The following is a 19698-nucleotide window of genomic DNA, read 5'->3' on the forward strand; positions in this document are numbered from 1 at the left end:
TAAATATATATATATATATATATAGCCGTCGCTGAACAGCCGACCCAAATTTGAGTTTACGGCCACCAGTGTTGAACTCCGTAGCTTTGTAAATTTGAACCCAATTCAGAAGACAAGGTAACTCCCGGATCAAGTATTGAGAGAAATTTAATGGATAATTTCGTGGAGGACTTTTTAATGGATATAACCCGCATGTGTTAGATGGAGAGGAAAACCACGAAAACCTCTCACAGTTAGCCTGACAGAGCAAGGGGACTCTAACACATGATCCGTCTACCACTGATGATATTTTATGTCGGCATTGTAGTCGGTGCGAAGTGGTACGGAATTCGTATCGACCAGCCATGACTGGGATTCGAACCGGATCACCTCATTTGGGAGGCTTATCACTGAAGACCAAAATAAGTTCATAACACAAAACATTTACTCCTGATATATTTAATCAATTTCCCCCCTTGTTTCAGACTCTCATTTTATACCTTATTTTTTATCATTAATTTTGTTCTATTTCTTCTATTATAGGTGGAGAAAAAACTATTATCAAATGGCAATAATCGTCTTGCACCAACAACTAAAGTGAGTGATAACAATGCCTACCAAGGTCGGTACAAACCTAAAAAACGAAGGCCCGCACCTCCACCACCACCACCTGTACTGCCAGAAGCACCCTTCCATTCCAGGCAAAGTTCTTCCGATTCTAGTGGCTACCATGAAGCCACTTCATCATTCCTACACGAGGAACACTGCACATCAACAGATGAAAAAGCTTCAAGTGATAGCAGCGGCGTAAGTAGCTTAGATGCCAAACTACCAGCAATGGAGGCACCACCTATACCAAACGCAAGAAAGAGAAAGGCTCCACCGCCACCCATCCAGCCAACTGTGGATGATTCACCAAAAATAGAAAATGATAAATCCACAGAAAACATAAACAAAACCGAGGTGCCTAAATCAGATGCTCAGCTGCTTGATAAAAAAGTTGAAGTTTTGTCCAGTAAAAAAGATGACCAGAAAGAGCAGAATGTCAAAGACCAGAATTCTTCAAGTCGTCCGAAGGAAGATCTAAAGTCCGATCTTGCGAAAGGTCAGACTTGTAGTGATCTGGTGGAACAGGCTAAAGAAGCCCAACGTGATGAGCCCAAAAGTGATCATCATGTCGAAGTCACACAGAAAGTTGATGATCATCAAACAGAATCCGATAAACCCCTAAAACAAGAAACATTGCATCCCACAGCTCAAATACATGTGAATGCACAATCTTGTCATGTTGCTCAAGAAACACCAAGTGGTAAGTCTGATGACTGGAGTAAAAATATTACTTTAAATAGAAATACGCACTTCACAAATTACTGTTTAACAAATAATATAGTCTGGTATTAATTGTTAAGCCGAATAAGCAGTAATGTCTGTATTTTAATCGTATTTTTTATCCTGTTTATAATTCAATGATATGCATTTCATACATCACATTATGACATTTAACTTATGCTTTTTATACTTAATTTTTCTTGCACAACTTCAAGATCATAGATCATTGAGTTTATGCATCTTATATATCAACGGTCTTACACACCTTATATGCATGGAGAAAAAGATTATGGTAGAATTACCATATAGTATGGTAATACATAGTACAGTAAAGTATACAATTATAGCTTTCTTTGTGCTGCCTATATAATTGTATCAGTTTAAATTATAACTATTAAACCTTCTTATATTCTTCCATGATTCAGCCGTATTTATTTATATTCCCTCTCTTTAAATTAAGTTTCGATTGCAATAATTTAGATTTAAGAATAATAAAACATTTAACTTCACGGGAGGAAAAAAAATCAGATAAAATTACCGTAGTGTATGGTAAAAACATTTCTGGTAAAAAGAAAACGTTATGACATTAACCAATCATTTAGTAATTTTTCCGCTCATATGGTAACGGTTTACCGGAAATTCTGATTTTCAGAATTATAGTTCTCATTACCACACACTTAGTGAAAATTACAAAACTGATAGTAAATTTAATCGAATAAACGGTTTTCAGGCCTTGCTCTTAAGTATCGTAAAATTACCAAATTCTACCGCATTTGCCAAATTTTATCACATATTATAAAGCATATTTTATTTTTAATTTTATCAAAATCCTTACCAAAGCGCTTCGGTACCGAAACGCTTTAGTATTACCGTGCTTTTTGGTGTTCCTGTGAAGTTAGAAACACTGTAAATTTTACTATATTCTGGTAATTTTGACCTTATCTTTTTTTCCCTGCTCAATGAGTTATACGCCTTGAATTTTATAGTGATTATCCAACTGTAAAATTCAACCAGAGTGGAGTAACTACTTTAAATGGGGAACAATTATTAAATAAGTAATTGTAAAATGCAAACTTTATAATTCAAACAAAGCATTTTACCCTTTTATAGTAGACGAATTTAATGTATTTTAGTCCACTTAAATCCAAAACTCAAATGAAGCATACAATATGTAATTAAAATTTATGAGAAAAATTTACAAACAAAGCCATTTACCGAAAAGATGAAGAGGAAAAAAACTATAATAGCGATAACATTGGGGAGCAAATTTTCTGTTGCATTTATGCCATTACTTAATCTTTACCTAATTCAGTTTCAAAATCAATTTTGCTCCTGACACTACAGATTGTTTTAAAGATAGTTTGCTTTTATACAACAGATAGTTTTTCAGATAGTCTGTTTTTGTACAACAGATAATTTTAAAGATAGTTTGTTTTTGTACTACAGATAGTTTGTTTTTATACTACATATAGTTTGTTTTTGCACTACAGATAGTTTTGTGTTGAAATGCCCAAGTTTAAAAACGTCTTATTAAACTGGGGGTCAGATTAATGTTGCGACCAACTTCTAAGGGAGTTAGGGCACATTATCAGGATTAAAATTGCTTAGAAACCCATGCCCAGAAATATCACCATTCGCGGTTTAGGGTGCTTTCCTATTATGACCCTTTCAGAAGCACATGAAGAAACAATTCGTTATGGGGAAGCGCCCCAAGCCGCGAACGATGACATTTCTGGCCATGGGTTTCGATGTCATTTTTATCCTGATAATGTGCCCTAACTCTCTTCTAAATTTGTCGCAACATTTGTGCTACCTACCACTTTATTACATGCAACGTTTTTAAGCATGAGCATTTCGAAAAAGAATGGTCTAAATAATAGGAGAGAGAAACCAACTGCAAATTTGAATATCAACGATAGAAAAGCATCTAAGATCTGTTTAAAAAAATATCATGCAACAGGAGACAAATAATAAATAAAAGATTATTCCACAGTTTAATCGTTTTTGGAGGGATACCAAAGTAATGGCAATGAGATGGGCCATGCAGAAAAATGCATTGGATTAAGGTCTGGTCAATGAAGTGGTAACTCTTGATCTGAAAAAAGACAGATAAAAGAACTTTGTGCTACTCTTCAATGCGTGTTGAAACAAAATCATGATGGAAGGTCCATATTTAGTTTTCAAAACGTTTTTGAAACAAAGAAAACATAACATCTTCCGAAATGAGTTCGCAATGTGTTACGATAAAAATATTTGACTTTAAACTTTGTCCAAGTCCATTTTTTCCAACCCTTGTTTTTTCTGATGGCCATGATTTGATTTCTGCATTTGTGTTAGCATGTCAAAGAAATCACGATTGTCATAAGAAATTAAACTTAATTTCTTTTTAATTTTTATAATTATATTTATTAATTTTTCATTATCTAGAAATTTTCCAATACACAGATACACTCATAGATTTCAACAAGTACTTTATGTGATACCTTTTTGTCGAATGGAATGCTTTAATTCAGTCTTCATGTTTCCAAATAGAAATGTTAAATGTACTAATTAATGCTACCTACCTTTAAATTGTGAATTCAAAGTTCAAAACGTGCATTTTCTTTAAACAAAATTACTTCTTTTTCAACTAATTTTGATATTTGACTCTCAAAATATGGGAGTAGTGTAATCCAGAATACATGGTTCGCATAGTAGTAGGGGAGTGGTCGTAAGTTTGATTTCTTTGCATAGTTTTGCAGTATCGCCATATTTATGTAACTATCTAGGCGAAATGTAACATATAATATTCTCAAACAATTATACAACTAGCTCAACTGAAAATACATGTTTAATGCATGTGGAAATAATAATTAACTGGAAATATTTATAAAACATTTTTTAATGTTTAATCTATTAATGTCCGAAATATTTACATACAATAAGGAATTATTACTGTAAGGAATAATTCCAATCTCAAAACTATTTGAGATTGTAAATATTCCTTACAATAATTATACATTCTTCATTATACATACAGTAATATTAACATTCTCGAAAACTATAGCAAAATTTTTTAGAACTTTGCTAAAAGTTCTCAAAAAGTACGATAAAATGCAAAGCATAACTGAAAACGGGTAAATAAAACTGAGTAATAAAACTGAGCTGCAGTCATTATTTAGAAATAAAATATTGGATCTATTTAAGCCAAATATTTGATTTTGTCACTTAAAAGTACATCAATGAAAATATTTTAATAAGTTATAACTTAAGTTAAGTTAAATCAACTATTGAATAACTAACTGAGCATTAAATTACGCAATTAAAAATTGCTTGAAACTCCTAATAACTGTAACTTTTTGAGTTCATTTACAACAAAGTTCAAAAAACTAATTGTTTTTAATTTGCGTATAAATTACGAAGATATATCTATTCTATAACCAACACTTTTATATGATAAAGAAATCATCATTAATAGTAATAGAAAATAGAAAGAAAAAACATAAATTTACTAAAGTAATTGCAATGAAAAAATACTTATACCATTTCTGAAGAGTTTTTTCGAGGTCTTCAAAAGAGGTTATTTGAGTTAAAAACTCCAAGATCACTAATCAGAAATTGTGGATTGCAGAAAATGGCTTTAAAAACTATGGGGTAATAGTATAATAACTTTGTAACTTCAATGATCCTTTACGTAGCTGTGATTAGGGCAGTGAGCTGCTATCTAGAAGGCCCCGGCTTCTATCCTTGGTAGCGGCTTAAGGTCCACCGAGCTTCCTTCGAAAGTAAAGGTGACCGGTGCACAATACTGATCACATTGTCACCATCGCGCCGTTGCACTTGAAAATGTCGAACCCTTCATAACACCATTGGTCGGCAACTGGCAGTTGTGGCAGAGCTTTACATTTGTTTTTTAACTAAAAGGAGTTTAATAAATTATTAATTGAAATTCTTGCTGAGAATTCTATTGGCATTTATACTGACGCGCAATTTAAAAAACAACGCAACTGCTTCACGATTGATTCAGAGAAAAGTGGCTTGACAGCTATTCTCCTTCTATTGCCAATGCTATGAACGCTAAAATAAAATTTCAAAAAACAGATAAAACAAAATTTATTTTTGAAAATTATTTTTTTTTTTTTTTGCAATATGTCGCTTACTATAGCAGTATAGTAACATATCATGGCAGTATATCCCTCTCATGGTGTCCATTTGTGCTATAATAACATGCCCATTTGTGTTTATGGTAACATGTTATAGTGACATGTTATTCATCAATAAAATATTAAATGACTCTTTGCTAAAGTCTTGTATCGCTTTTCCTCGGGTTAACATAGGTTTGAAAAATATAAAAATTAAAATTTTCACCTTCTGATGAAAAACCTATGTACAGATATTCGCGAAAAGCATTACAATAGTTTCGAACAATAAAATTGTATGCCAACATTGCTCTCCCCATCAACGCAAATGAGCACAAAAACTTAAAAATATATTTTAGTAATATTTGCATTATGCAAGTTTCATTACATTTTTTGCAACCACTTTCGAAACATTACTTGATTAAAAACTTCATTCGTTTCAAAAGTAAACAAATTGGAAATAATAATTGACACGAGCAAAAAATGGGCCAAAATGAGCCAAAATTATTTCCACTCCAGTAACATCAGCTCATCTTGATGTCCTGAAATCTTTTTTTATTTATATGAATACTGATTCCCTTGTTGACGGCATTAGTTTTTCGCCTTCTCCACAATGCGAGGAAATATATTTTACCCTAATTTGCCCCTCTCACACAGTGGTTTTTCCTGTTTTGTTTTTTAATCTCTGTTTTTATTTTTTTCTCGACTACTGCTGTTTTTCTAGTTATGTTTCTCACCTTTGTTTTTTCATTCCTCGTTGGAAACTTAACGTATTATTTTACAAGTCACTCTTTTTTCTTCTCATTCATGTATGGTAAGTCTTGAAAATGGGCACCTGTTTTTCAGCATTTGAAACATGTCGACTGTTACTTCCAATTTACATATTTTTGAAGCGAATGAGGTTTAAATCAAGTACATTACCACTTTAGTTTCTTGTGATTATTTATTTAACACTTTCAAAATACTTCATTCGTCTTTCTGAAGCATTTCAAAATAATTAAAATTATAAATACTGTGAGTATTAAAATGTAAAAACTAAGAAAAATTATAGAAGAAAATATCTATTGATCCATCTAAGGAAATTTATTTCATAATGTGTAAATGAAAGCATATAATTACGTGCTGCGTTTGAGATTCTACCAGGACCTAATTTCCTAGAACGATATATGAATTAGAAATAATATCAAATATTTGTAAGCAACATAAAAATTTCCAGTATTTGTAATAAAACTGTCTCATCTGGTTTTTTTGTCTATTCTAAATCAGTGGATACCAACTGGCGGCCCGCGAACTAAAATGTATTATTTGTCTTTTTTTGAGGACAATTTTCGTAAAAACTCTATATGGGTTTAAAATACTTTTCCTTCGTTAAACAAAACCTGTGAACTTTAACATACCAACGGTGCAAAAAAATTTCTTTGTCAGGTTTTACATCCAAGAAAATGTTTATTCAAATACAAAAATAATCGTGTATGTTGCTCTTTTTCACTTCGTTTTTTTGTATTTTGTGAATATAATTTAGCATGAGCCTATTAGAAATTTTTTCGAAGAAATTCTCCGATTTAACATAAAATNCGCCGGCCGAAGACTCCCCGTGTAGTAAATGGTGACTGATGCACGTTAAATCTGTCGAGTCTCAAAGTCCTCCATGTTCCCATAACAAATCAATACCTCTGGGGGTACCGATACAGAAGTTTCCTTGTCTTCTGGATTGGTTCAAAATTACAAGGCTACGGCGTTGAACATTTGTAGTCGTAAACCCAAAAATTGGGTCGACTGTTCAACGGCGGTCATAAAATAAAAAAATAAAAAAATAATTTAAAATGAAAATATAATTCTAAGAAAAAGTTGTGGGAAAACTATAAAATATTTTTTATTGATGCATTTTATTTGAATTATAAAGACTATAACATCTGGAGCAAAGCAAATTAATTTGCGTTCGTTCCGAGCATTAAAGTTTTGCCAATCAAGCATTTTTAAACTCATATAAAAGATTTTATATTAAATGAAATAAAAAGAACTTCTTATTTAAACCAGAAATGTTAAAATATTATCAGGGTTTTTTTTTCAAAAAAAAAGGGGGTGATGATAATGATGATGATCTTGTAAATGTTGTACATCATTGATTTAGTTAAATTATCTTTATTTTGCACTTGATTTTTAATTTATGAAATACACACATTATGCAATTCTTTTTCTCTTATTTATTAATCTCTTATTTTGGTGTAAATTTAAAACAGACATAAAGTCACGATTTATGTTCTGCATTAATACTCAACTCAAGATTTCTGTATGTTTGCCCTTTCAATAAATTTCTTTTTTTTGTTTTGCATTTATATAAACTTTTATATTCAAATAAGTGCAAAACTTGTTCCTTTTTTTACAATTTTAAATTTTTTAAAGCAGATTAGAAAAAAAACATAGCATTTAACAACTTAATTAAACAAATGAAAACGAAATGTGTAAATTACACATTTTATTCAATTGTATCATAGTAACAGGATTTCATAACTGGAATCAAAACTTTTATTTTTATTTCTTAAAATAACTATACGATTCAAAAGTATTAATAGGTCAGTAGTGGAATTTATACATTCATTTGAATCATTAAAAACCTAAATTAAGTATGATTTATAAGATTCGATTAAATTCGTAGATATTTTGAGTTTATTCTCCAGATATTTTATAAAAACTGCTAAAAATTTTAATTATTACTTACAATGTGTACTATTTTTTTTTCTATTCCTATTAAGGAGTTTATTCTCCAGATATTTTATAAAAACTATTAAAAATTTTAATTATTACACAATGTGTACTATTTTTATTCTATTTCTATTATAGAGTTTATTCTCCAGATATTTTATAAAAACTGCTAAAAATTTTAATTATTACTTACAATGTGTACTATTTTTTTTTCTATTCCTATTAAGGAGTTTATTCTCCAGATATTTTATAAAAACTATTAAAAATTTTAATTATTACACAATGTGTACTATTTTTATTCTATTTCTATTATAGAGTTTATTCTCCAGATATTTTATAAAAACTGCTAAAAATTTTAATTATTACTTACAATGTGTACTATTTTTTCTATTTATTACATGCTAAACTTGAAAAATAAAAAACATTTTCGAAATAACTGTAAACTTTTACAATATGAAAAATATAAACCATTATTTTAAATGATGTTGCTTATTAGGTTATTAGAGGAAAAAAAATTTCCCTCAACTTAAACCTTTAAGTTGATAAGAAGTTATTCCCGGATTCACATATTTATCTATAAAAAAATAAAATCTAATTGAATAATACTTAGGTTCTCTGGAATAGGCCTAAAGCTTAATTTTTTGTGGTCAAAAACCTACATTATTAATTCTTTAAAGACCGCAAAATTCAAATTTTAGTTTTTGAGTGTAAAAATGTCAAGTTTTGAATGTAACATAGATTTAAAAAGTTATTTATGTAAAAAAGCTTATCTAAAAGAGTTATTTATGTAAAACTATTAGAACTGTAACATTTAGGTTTCTCGGTATCTAACTTAAATTAAATATTGAGTAGAAAAATAAATATATGCGTATCTGTTAATGAAAATTAAGTTTTTTAGGACACATTGTGGAAGATGTAAATGCTACATTTCATATATGGGTGATTCTCACGAAACGTGACAATTCGGACCAAAAAATTTCTTCAAATTTAAAGTCCTCAAAATAATCTAAAATTTTTTTTGTATACTTGTTTAGCTACACTTATTAATATCTTATAGACAGCAGTGTAGTTTATTAACGAGAAGTGTAGTTTATTGTTCCTATAGTCGAGAAAAAAAAATAAAATAGAAATTCACCAAATCTTGAATGCCAGGAAAATGACATATTACCTTAGAAGTTAAACTTGGTATTAGGTTAAAATTTGCTTTCCTTTTTTGCAGTATTAGCAGTGTAAAAGAATTTCTGGTAACACTTCAATGTCCTGGCATTCATTAGCCAGGAAAATGACAGCCAGGAGAATGACAAATTCGCCATTTTATAGCATATAACTTTACTTTAATTTAATATTTTGACCGAAGGCGTTTATATTCTGCAGAAAACAATAGCATTTCTTAAAATAACTCAGACAAATCTATGTAGTTTTTGTTATTAATGATTTCAAGAAGCCAGGAAAATGACAGCATGAAAACCTACTCACCTTGAAAAAATTTTTGAAATAGATTTTGAGCCAGAAAATTAGTTCTTTATTCATGCAACAAGACATGTTCAGATAGGAGGGTATCTAATCATTCTATTAACATAAGATATTGATTCCTGGCACTATCTATTTTGGTTATAAATCACTAAATAAAAGTAGCCAGGAAAATGACAGATTTTCATGGGACAAACAAATTATAGACAGAAAAAATTATTTTAAACGAAGTTTTAGTAAACAATAGCCTCTGCTTATATTCTAGAAATGCCTACATAGCATAAGATATTAAAAATTAGATTTTGAAAAATGTATGGGAAGTTTTGAAGCTAGTTATTATTGGAAATATTGTTTGGAACATGCCAGGAAAAGGACATTTTGACATTCAATTAAATTTTTTAAGTATACAAAACAGTCAAAGTCATTTTAAAATGCTAACAGCAATGCTATTTATTAATTTTTTTAAAAGAAAGTTCTTTTAGTATTATAGTATTAGATCTTGGAGCAAGATACAGTGAATTGTCATGTTTCGTGAGAATCACCCATATATATATTATATTTAGTATTATTTTACATTTTTCCTCTTGAAAATATTTTTTTTACATTTACTTTAAACATTCTCAACAATTTTCCTTTTTGACCTCATTCAATAAAATTTAAACCACATCCTAAGATCTATGTATTTTTCAATCCGCCTAAAAGCTTTTTGGCAAATAGTAAATGCCTACAACTTTTCAGTCACTTGAAATTTCCAATTTCGTGACAAACCCTGTAGTCTTAGATTTCTATATAACTTCGATAAAATAATTATGAGTGTGAAATCCTCCATATTTTTAACAAAAGTTACTTTTTGTGTAGATATTGCGAAAAAAGAAGAAAATCTACCTCACTGTACAGCAATAGAACTGACTGCTTCTGAAATGAAACCAATAAGTAATTCCCCGTCTGATGTCAAAGAAAAGAAGAAAGATGCCAAAACTGAGAAGAAACCTAAAACTAGTAAGTAATGTGAGATACGTTACTAACACTCTTTTAAACATTAGAGAGTATTTACAATTTAAAACCCATAACATGCCAACCTAACATAAGAAAATGATTCTTGTTAACTCATTCTAATTTTTTGTGTGAGTGATATTCTTGCACGCATCATGGTTTGCGATTTACAACTCACGTCAAGTAACTCTCCATTCGTGTTGAAATTTTTTTTTGTATAAATAAACTGTGAGCGTGCTCTTCAAAAAGAAAATGTTTTTATTTCGACCACGTTAACCTACACTGTAAAAAATTCCTGATCAAATTACGGTATAAAGGATCGGCACTCAGAATGCCGGTACTTTTTATCGTAAAATCCATTTTACCGGAACACGTTGTGGAACAAAAAATCTGATATAACGTAATTTTTAAAGTATAATTACCATAATATCACTGAATCACTCTAATTAAATAAATACTATAAAAATAAAGGTTTAACATTCTGCGGTAAAGTTGAATTTTACGGATGATGCACCCAAACTGCCGGTACTTTATACCGTAATTTGAAACGAGATTTTTTTACAGTGAATGGAGAATCATATGCCCGAATTTCCTTAATTAATTAGTAACTAACTAATATTTTTGAGTAGTTTTAGCTTCAATAAACTTGTAACCTGTAACGATTATATTGGCTATTATATGAAATAATTTTATAAAACTTCGCAAGCCTTACTTAAATACTTATGGATATATGGACATTTTTAGAAAAAAATTAATTTCTTCTGTAATGTTTTTTTGATGTAACTTTAAAAATATTCAATGAAATAAAACAAAGTTTTTGAAGCAATTTTTAATCTATAGCAAAATTATATTTCTAAATTTATTTCTATTTTTCTAGTAATTATTTGCTATATTTTCTGAGATAACACTTTTCTTCATTCGTAATTTATTGTCGATTCCTAAAACCTTTAAAAGCTCATACTTTATTGACAAGTATGAGAAATTGCATGACCAAATATCCCTAAGTAATAAAGTTCTCTGAGAAATTCCTGAAAATTTTTAAAAAATAGTGTCTCTTTAATTTTTGTAAGGTACTGTATGAATAATAAAAGTGGAGTACAGAAACTAAATTACTAGCATTCCTGTAAACCAAATATTATTATTCGAAATATAAAATATGCTTAAAATAACCTTTTTTTAAATTCCTTAATAAAAGATCATTTTAGTTTTCTTTCTCTTTTAATTTTTTAAAAGTTTTATAAATTGTTTGCTTTCTAAAATTGATCCATTTTTTTTAATCTCATGTTTTACGCATGGTTTCTAAATATTGTGCATAATAATTCCTGAATTCTAAAACAACTATTCGATTTTACATTTCTAAAAATTGTTTTCTTGTTCTTTTAAAATTGATCAATTTTATTTGTTAAGTTGTGTTAAGTTCATTAATTGTTATTCCATAATACATTTCTAAAAATTGTTTTCCTCTTCTTTTAAAAAATCTATCCAGTTTTGATTTTATGGTTCATTATTTAATGTAACAAACTTTTTAGAATAGCTATTCTTGCAGAACTGTTGGATAAACAATTAAATGGAAGAGTTTTTTCATTTATGATCAGATTTTCTAATATTTACTTTATTTCGTTTTGGTTTATCTGTTTCGCTTCTAATATTATTTAATTTTAATAATAAAATACATACTATTGAATTGATTTTTCTTTATTTTAATTTTTTAAGATATTTTCTTAATTTTTTATGCTAGGAAATAAAAGTAATACATTTGTTTTGACTAAAATTGCAGTGAAACCTGTTAAGTTGACTGCCTTTTCGAGTTGAGTCATTAGTCTAATTTGTCTAAATAAAAAACTGCAAAACTAGCACTTTGTCATAAGTCGATCAAAAGAATGCATTTCAAACTGACCACTAATATAAGTTGGTCACTTATCTAATTGAATTACAAAATTATTTTAAGCAAGTGAACAACTTACATTCGTTTCTTTTTAATAATAAAATTATTACATAAGAAAGGTATCGTTAGAAATAAGTTTTTAAATTTAATTTGAAACGAGCATCATAATATACATTTAATTTTTTCAAAAAAGCAAAAATTAATGTGAAAAATTCTCTAGAAGTAAATTATGAATTTTATTTATAAAAAAAGAGTATATTAACTCAATTTAAGTAATTATATGTAATTTTTTAGTTTAATTTGATTTTTCCCCATAATTTTACTTGTAAAATAGTAATAGTTTTACATTTAAAATATTAGGTGGGGACAATTTTTCCAAGCAAAGTGGTTAGAAGAGATATAAACAACTAAACGTTGTTATAAATAAAAATTCTTTTAAGGTTCAACTCAAGCAAAAGTACCTATCACAACAAGAAAGGTTGTACGAAATTATGAAATATGAATTTTTAAAAGTGTAAATATTAAAATCAAATAATCATTAACTTAAAGTAAATAACAGTTAGTAATTTAATAAAAAATATTACTTAAATTATTATAATTACAGCAATATATGATAAACAAAGTTGAAATGATATCAAAATGAAATAAATAAAAAGGCCATATTTCGTCTCAACTATTTACAATACTAAACTACAAAAACTAATAAAGAAATAAAAATATACAAATGAAAATTAGATACAGTAAAGAAGGTATTAGTTTCATGGGTATAATTTTCTTGCGCCTCCCACTAAGATTCAACTACTCGTTTCAAATTTGCTAAACTCTTTTTCTATTCATATCCTTTATTATTTGATTCATATTTATGAGAAATTGAAAAATACTGGTATGTCTTATTTGCCATTTCTCTTTCTTAGTCATAAAATTTTCTATGCCCAAGCAATTTGTATGGTTCCTGATATTACATGAAGACACAATTTATATTATTCATTATTATATATTAGTATTATTTACATAATCCATTTATTTATTTTTATTTATATACTCCTTAATTTCATTTGAAGTCAAAGCGACTTTTAACTTTACAATTGCACATTTGTGTAAGACAATAATTTGTAATTTAATGGCACTCAATTTTGAAAACTCTTTCAGACAATAAAACAATTTTTTGTTCCATCTTTGTAACAATGTACTTAGAGAAAAATAATTTTGTTGAAATACCTTAATGAACTGCAATGACATTCCTGGTGAAATAAAAACTTAATTCTCCTTTACGGAATTTAAACCACTCATTTGGTAATTGTTCTGTTTATATGGTAACTGTTTATATGGTATCTTGGTTTTCGAAATTAATCTTAATACCACACATTTAGTACAAAATACAAAACTAGAAGGTAAATTTAACCGAGCGAATCATTTCTATGTCATGCTCTAAGGTATCATGATAAAATTTCCAAATTTTATTACATTTACTAAATTTTTCACATATTATAAAACAATATTTTATTGCTAATTTTACCAAGATGCTTCGGTAAAATTTACTAGGACTTTTGTGTTCCTATCCACAGTAAATTTTACCATATTCTGTTAGATTTGGCCTCACTTTTTCTCAGTGTAATTATAATGAAACATTTAAATAACTAAATCATTTTAAGGAAGAATAACAAGGAATTAAATATCTTCGTGCTGTTGCTTTAATGATAAACATGTAATTAGTAACTGAATGTCTATCATAATTGTAATTCTTCTTACCAGTAATTCTTTTTCCTATTGTTTTTTGACAGTTTCTAACTATTTAAGAATTAAAGTAATAAAATCGTCGATGTAGAGATGTTGCGGAGTTGCAATAAAAGAAAAGTATTTATAAATCTTCAAGCATAAATTTTGAGCTTAAATCGTGATTATGACAGAAAGTAGATCAAAAGGAGAAAGAAAAATGACGGAAGGAAAGTTTCCGTAGCGATATCAGGATTTTTAAATAATTAAATAAAATTCATTTTTAAAATCTCTCTCACATGCTGGAAGATTAAATCTGTTATTCTCTAATGTTTAGGTGCATGAAATATTTTATACATTTATACCTATAATAACTCCTAAAAATTAGTTCTGAATACATAATTTACAAAAAGTCATCTAGTCTCATAAAATCATATTATAATCTAAATTAAATGCTACAATTTGAAGGGAAAAAAGTGAGAAATATCTATGTCCATTTGGTGAAAGCAGCATTATTTTTCTCATTTTAAATTATATTATTTATTACAAAGACGATTTTAAGGAAACAAAATATGTAATGAGTGCAGTTTATAAGTTGCGTAAAGTTAAAGAATTAATTTTAATAGTAAGTGGCAACAGTGTGAAAATGAATATAAAACTTCAAAGTTTTTAAAAGTATTTAATTAATTGTCGAATAATAAATCTTTTAATTTAAAGATTTGTAAAATAATGTGTTAATAATATTATTACTATCACAAGCTAAAGCTCTCATCTTTTCAATACTGATACATCTTAAAAAATGTGTTTAATATTATGTCTTTTAGAGTTTCTTAGAAACTTATCAATACTTTGTTGTATGTACAATATACAGGTATATATTTTTTTATTAATACTTTAATTTATTTTAAAGTAAATTAATTTATAATGCACACAGTTATACGGAAATAATTTGTATGCAGACAACACTATAATTGCAATTCTCATTGAAATATTACAACTAAACTTTTAAACAGCATGAAAACATCGTATATATTTACAATTTTTTGAGCTTAATTTTTTTTCCAATGGCTACTTCTCATGTGCTGGTATTTTATCCTATTATTCGCATTGATATTTTATATATATATATTTTTTTGGGAGAGATACCAAAGTTTTAGCAATAAAATGGACCATGCGGAAAAATGAATTTGATTTAAGTCTAGTGAATAAAATGGTAACACTTGAGCTGTAAGAAAGACAGAAAAAAAACACCTTGTGCTATTCTTCAATATGTGTTGAGACAGAATCATGTTGGAAGATTTCGCTTCAAAATGTTTTTGAAACCAGGAAGACATAACATTTTCCAAAATGAGTTTGCAATGTGTCACGATAAAAATATTTGGTTTTTAACTTAGTTCAAGTCCATTTCTTCTAACCCTCGTTTTGTCTGAAGACCAAGATTTGGTTTCTGCATGTGTGTTAGCATGTCAAAGAAATCACAACTGTCATAAAAAATTAAGCTTAATTTTTTTTCTATGTCTATAATTATATTTATTAATTTTTTATTATCTAAAAATTTTGTAATACACAGATATACTAATAGATTTCATTTTTCTTTTATCTAAACACATATTTCAGCGACTTCTTTTTATGAGACTTTTTGTCTAACGAAATGCTTGAATTAAGTCTTCATGTTTCAAAATAGAAACTTTAAATGCACTAATTAGTACTACTTTTAAGTTAGGAATTCAAAGTTCAAAAAATGCATTTTCTTTAAACAAAATTACTTCTTTTTCATCTAATTTTGATATTTGACTCTCAAAATATGAGAGTAGTGTATTCCAGAATACATGGTTCGAACAGTAGTAGGGAAGTGGTAATAAATTTGATTTCTTTGCATAATTTCGCCATATCGCCATATCTGTGACACTATTTAAGCGAAATACAATACACAATATTCTCAAACAATTATAAAACTTGTTTGACTACAGATAGTTATAATTAACTGGAAATATTTATTAAGTATTTCTTAATGTTTCTCAAACAATTATAAAACTAGTTTGACGGCAGATAATTGTAATTAACTGAAAATATTTATTAAATATTTCTTAATGTTTATTAAGAAATAATTACAATCTCAAAACTATTTGAGATTGTAAATATTTCTTACAGTAATTATACATTCAGTATTATACATACAGTAATATTTACAATCTCAAAAACTATAGCAAAATCTTGTAGAACTTTGTTAAAAGTCCTTAAAAAGTATGATAAAATCTAAAGCATAAATGAAAACGGGTAAATGGTTTGCTACAGTCATTTTTTTAAAAATAAAATATTTATCGGGAACTATTGGAACTATTAAATTAAATATTTGATTTCGTCATTTAAAAGTACATTAATCAAAATATTTTAAAATGGTGTAACTTAAATTAAGTTAAATAAATTATTGAATAATTAACTGAACATTAAATTATGCAAATAAAAATTACTTGATACCCCTAATGACAGTAATTTTTTGAGTTCATTTACAACAAAGTTCAAAAAACTAATTGCTTTTAATTAATCACGAGGATATATCTACTCTAAATCCAACACTTTTATATGATAAAAAAATCATCTTTAATAAATGTTATGGAAAATAGAAAGAAAAAACATAAATTTAATGCCCTGGTAAAGTGAAGTCTTTTTTTATTCATATGAATGCCGATTCCCTTGTTAAAGACGTTAGTTTCTCACTTTCTTCACAAAGCGTGGAAATATATTTTGCCCTCAGTTGCCCCCCTCTTACACTGTGGTTTTTCTTATTTTTTCTTTCTGCAACTTTTCTAGTTATGTATCACCGTTGTTTTTCCATTCTTCGTTGGAAACTTAACGTATTATTTTACAAGTCACTCTTTTTTCTTCTGATTCACGTCTGGCAAGTCTTGAAAAGGGGCACCTGTTTTTAAACGCTTAAAACATGTCGACGGTTATTTCCGATTTACATATATTTGAAGCGAATGAAGTTTTAATCAAGTAATATATTACAGTTTCAGTTTCTTGTGATTATTTATTTAACACTTTCAAAATACTTCATTCATCTTTCTGAAGCATCTCAAAATAATTAAAATTATAAATACTGTGCTTATTAAAATGTAAAGACTAAGCAAAATTTTATATAAGAAAATACCTTTTGATCCACCTAAGGAAATTTATCTCAAAATGTGTAAATGAAAACATATAATTACGTACTGCGTTTGAGATTCAACCAGGACCTAGAGCGATATATAAAGTAGAAACAATATCAAATATTTGTAAACAACATCAAAATTTCCAGTATTCGTAATAAAACTGTCTCATCTGATTTTTTGAATCCTCTAATACAGTGGTTACCAACTGGCGGGCTGCATCCTGCTCGCGAAGCCTTTTTTTTTTTGTCACCCGCGAACTAAAATATATTATTTGTCATTTTTTGCGGACAATTTCAGTAAAAACTCTGTATGGGTTTAAAATACTTTTCCGTCGCTAAACAAAACATAATTTCTTCGTTTCTGTGAAATTTAACATACAAACGGTGCAAAAAAATTTATTTCTCAAGTTTTGCATCCCAGAAAATATCTATTTAAATACAAAAAACAATCGCGAATGTTGCTCTTTTTTTTTCTTTTCTTTTTTTTTTTAAGACAGATTTTCGCTCTTGTTNAATATAATTTAGCATGTGTGTATTAGAAATTTTCTCGAAGAAATTCTCCGACTTAACTTTTTGAAACCACTCATTTTGGACGAAATTATTTACATTTGTAAATTTTGTGACCAGAATTTTTTAATATGCAACAAAATATTTCTAAAAATCTACTTTTAATTTTAATTTGCAATTGAATACTTTTGTTTTGCGCAATTTGATAAAAATCTATCCGTAATATTTAATGTTCCTTCAAATATAAAAGAGACCTATGTAAAATTTTGATTGCGGCCCAACATTTGACTGGTGTTTTTAATTGCGGCCCCCGACTTCATGTGAATTGGAAACCCCTGCTCTAATAGGAAATCTCGAAAATATTTCACTTTTAGTCGTATCAGATAATAAAATCCAAACAAGCCTGCATGATAAAATTGAAAATTTTATAGTCGTATATTTCAAAAAATCAAATTAACTAAACTTTTCAATACTGCTTATGGACTGACTATTTCACGGTTAATAAGTTGTGTAACAAATACCCTAATCGTTCAAAATCTTCCTGCTTAAAACGTTATAGTGTATTGAACCTAGGAAATTTATAATTCAACACTACATCTTAAAGAAATATTTTAAGATCAGCCGTCGTGCAGCGTCGTGACCTTGCCGTGAGTCAGTCGGAGTAGTTCGTGCGTACAATCTTCCAGAAGGTTCACGACGGTCGAACATAACATGCACGATCATCATCATCTTTTTGTCTAGATCTTGACTCTCGCTTCGCCGATGATGCATTTTCCTGTACGAACATAAATGCTACTTTGATCTGTAATACCCATGCGCCCGTAACAAAGTCTCAATTAATCGTGAGAAATTCTTCCGAATTCGTTAAACTCGCTTTTTTATTCATTTCATTTGGTGATTGTATAATTCTGAGGCTTTAAATAACCATTTCGCTTTCATAGTCTATTAGCCTTATGCAATGTGATGTGAAGATAATTTACTAGTCCTACTTCATTTAAACGGAAGACAAAGTGACTTTCAACTTAACAACTATTATCGTCTGTCATTATATAAACGTTTGCACTATAAAAACATCTGATTTGAAACCAAAAAGACTTTCAACTTTACCACTTATAGTTTCAGACCATAATTTGCGATACAGCAGCATTTGAATTGAAGTTAAAGTGACTTTCAGCTTAACAACTATTATCGTCTGTCATTATATAAACGTTTGCATTATAAAAATATCTGATTTGAAACCAAAAACACTTTCAACTATACGACTAATAGTTTCAGACCATGATTTGCGATACAGCAGTATTTGGATTGAAGTTAAAGTGACTTTCAGTTTAACATCTGTAATTTCAGACCATAATTTGAAGTTTAAAAACAGCTAGCTTTTAAAAACTTTAAGGTAAAAATTTCATAAATTTTTTAATACATTTTTCGACTCTTTTTGCCAAGAGAAGTGAAAAAAGCTTCAGTTTAAATACTTTAAAACTTGAGTCGAAGATTTAATTTCGAACTATATATGCTACACTGGTTAAAACTTCCTGAATATGGTACATTTTACCGTGTTTCTGGCTCTATAAATATATCAAAAAGCTCCGCAATTTTTACCGAAACGCTTTGGTAATAATTTTGGTAAAATTAATAATAAAATATGGTTTTATAATATGTGATAAATTTTGCTTAATATGGTAAATTGGTAACTTTAGCATGATACGTTAGCATTGCATACAAACCCTTAAATTTAATTTTCCATTTTATATTTTTTACTGTATGTGTGGTAATAAAACCTACAATCTTAAAAATCAGAATTTTCGCTTAGCCATTACCATATAAACGGAAAAATTACCAAATGAATGGTT

The 19698-nt window shown here is 28.3% G+C and overlaps 1 protein-coding gene across 2 annotated transcripts in view; it reads left to right on the forward strand.

The window, feature by feature from the left end:
* Positions 1–19698, forward strand: part of LOC107446084 (cordon-bleu protein-like 1) — a 159259-nt gene that overhangs the window by 125809 nt on the left and 13752 nt on the right. For both annotated transcript variants that reach the window (XM_016060633.3, XM_016060632.4), the window contains exons 6-7: positions 523–1288; positions 10458–10598. In XM_016060633.3, the coding sequence (XP_015916119.2) occupies positions 523–1288; positions 10458–10598 (907 nt within the window). The remainder of the gene's footprint in view (positions 1–522; positions 1289–10457; positions 10599–19698) is intronic.

Source organism: Parasteatoda tepidariorum, chromosome 1, assembly GCF_043381705.1.
Source record: "Parasteatoda tepidariorum isolate YZ-2023 chromosome 1, CAS_Ptep_4.0, whole genome shotgun sequence".
Taxonomy (NCBI): domain Eukaryota; kingdom Metazoa; phylum Arthropoda; class Arachnida; order Araneae; family Theridiidae; genus Parasteatoda; species Parasteatoda tepidariorum.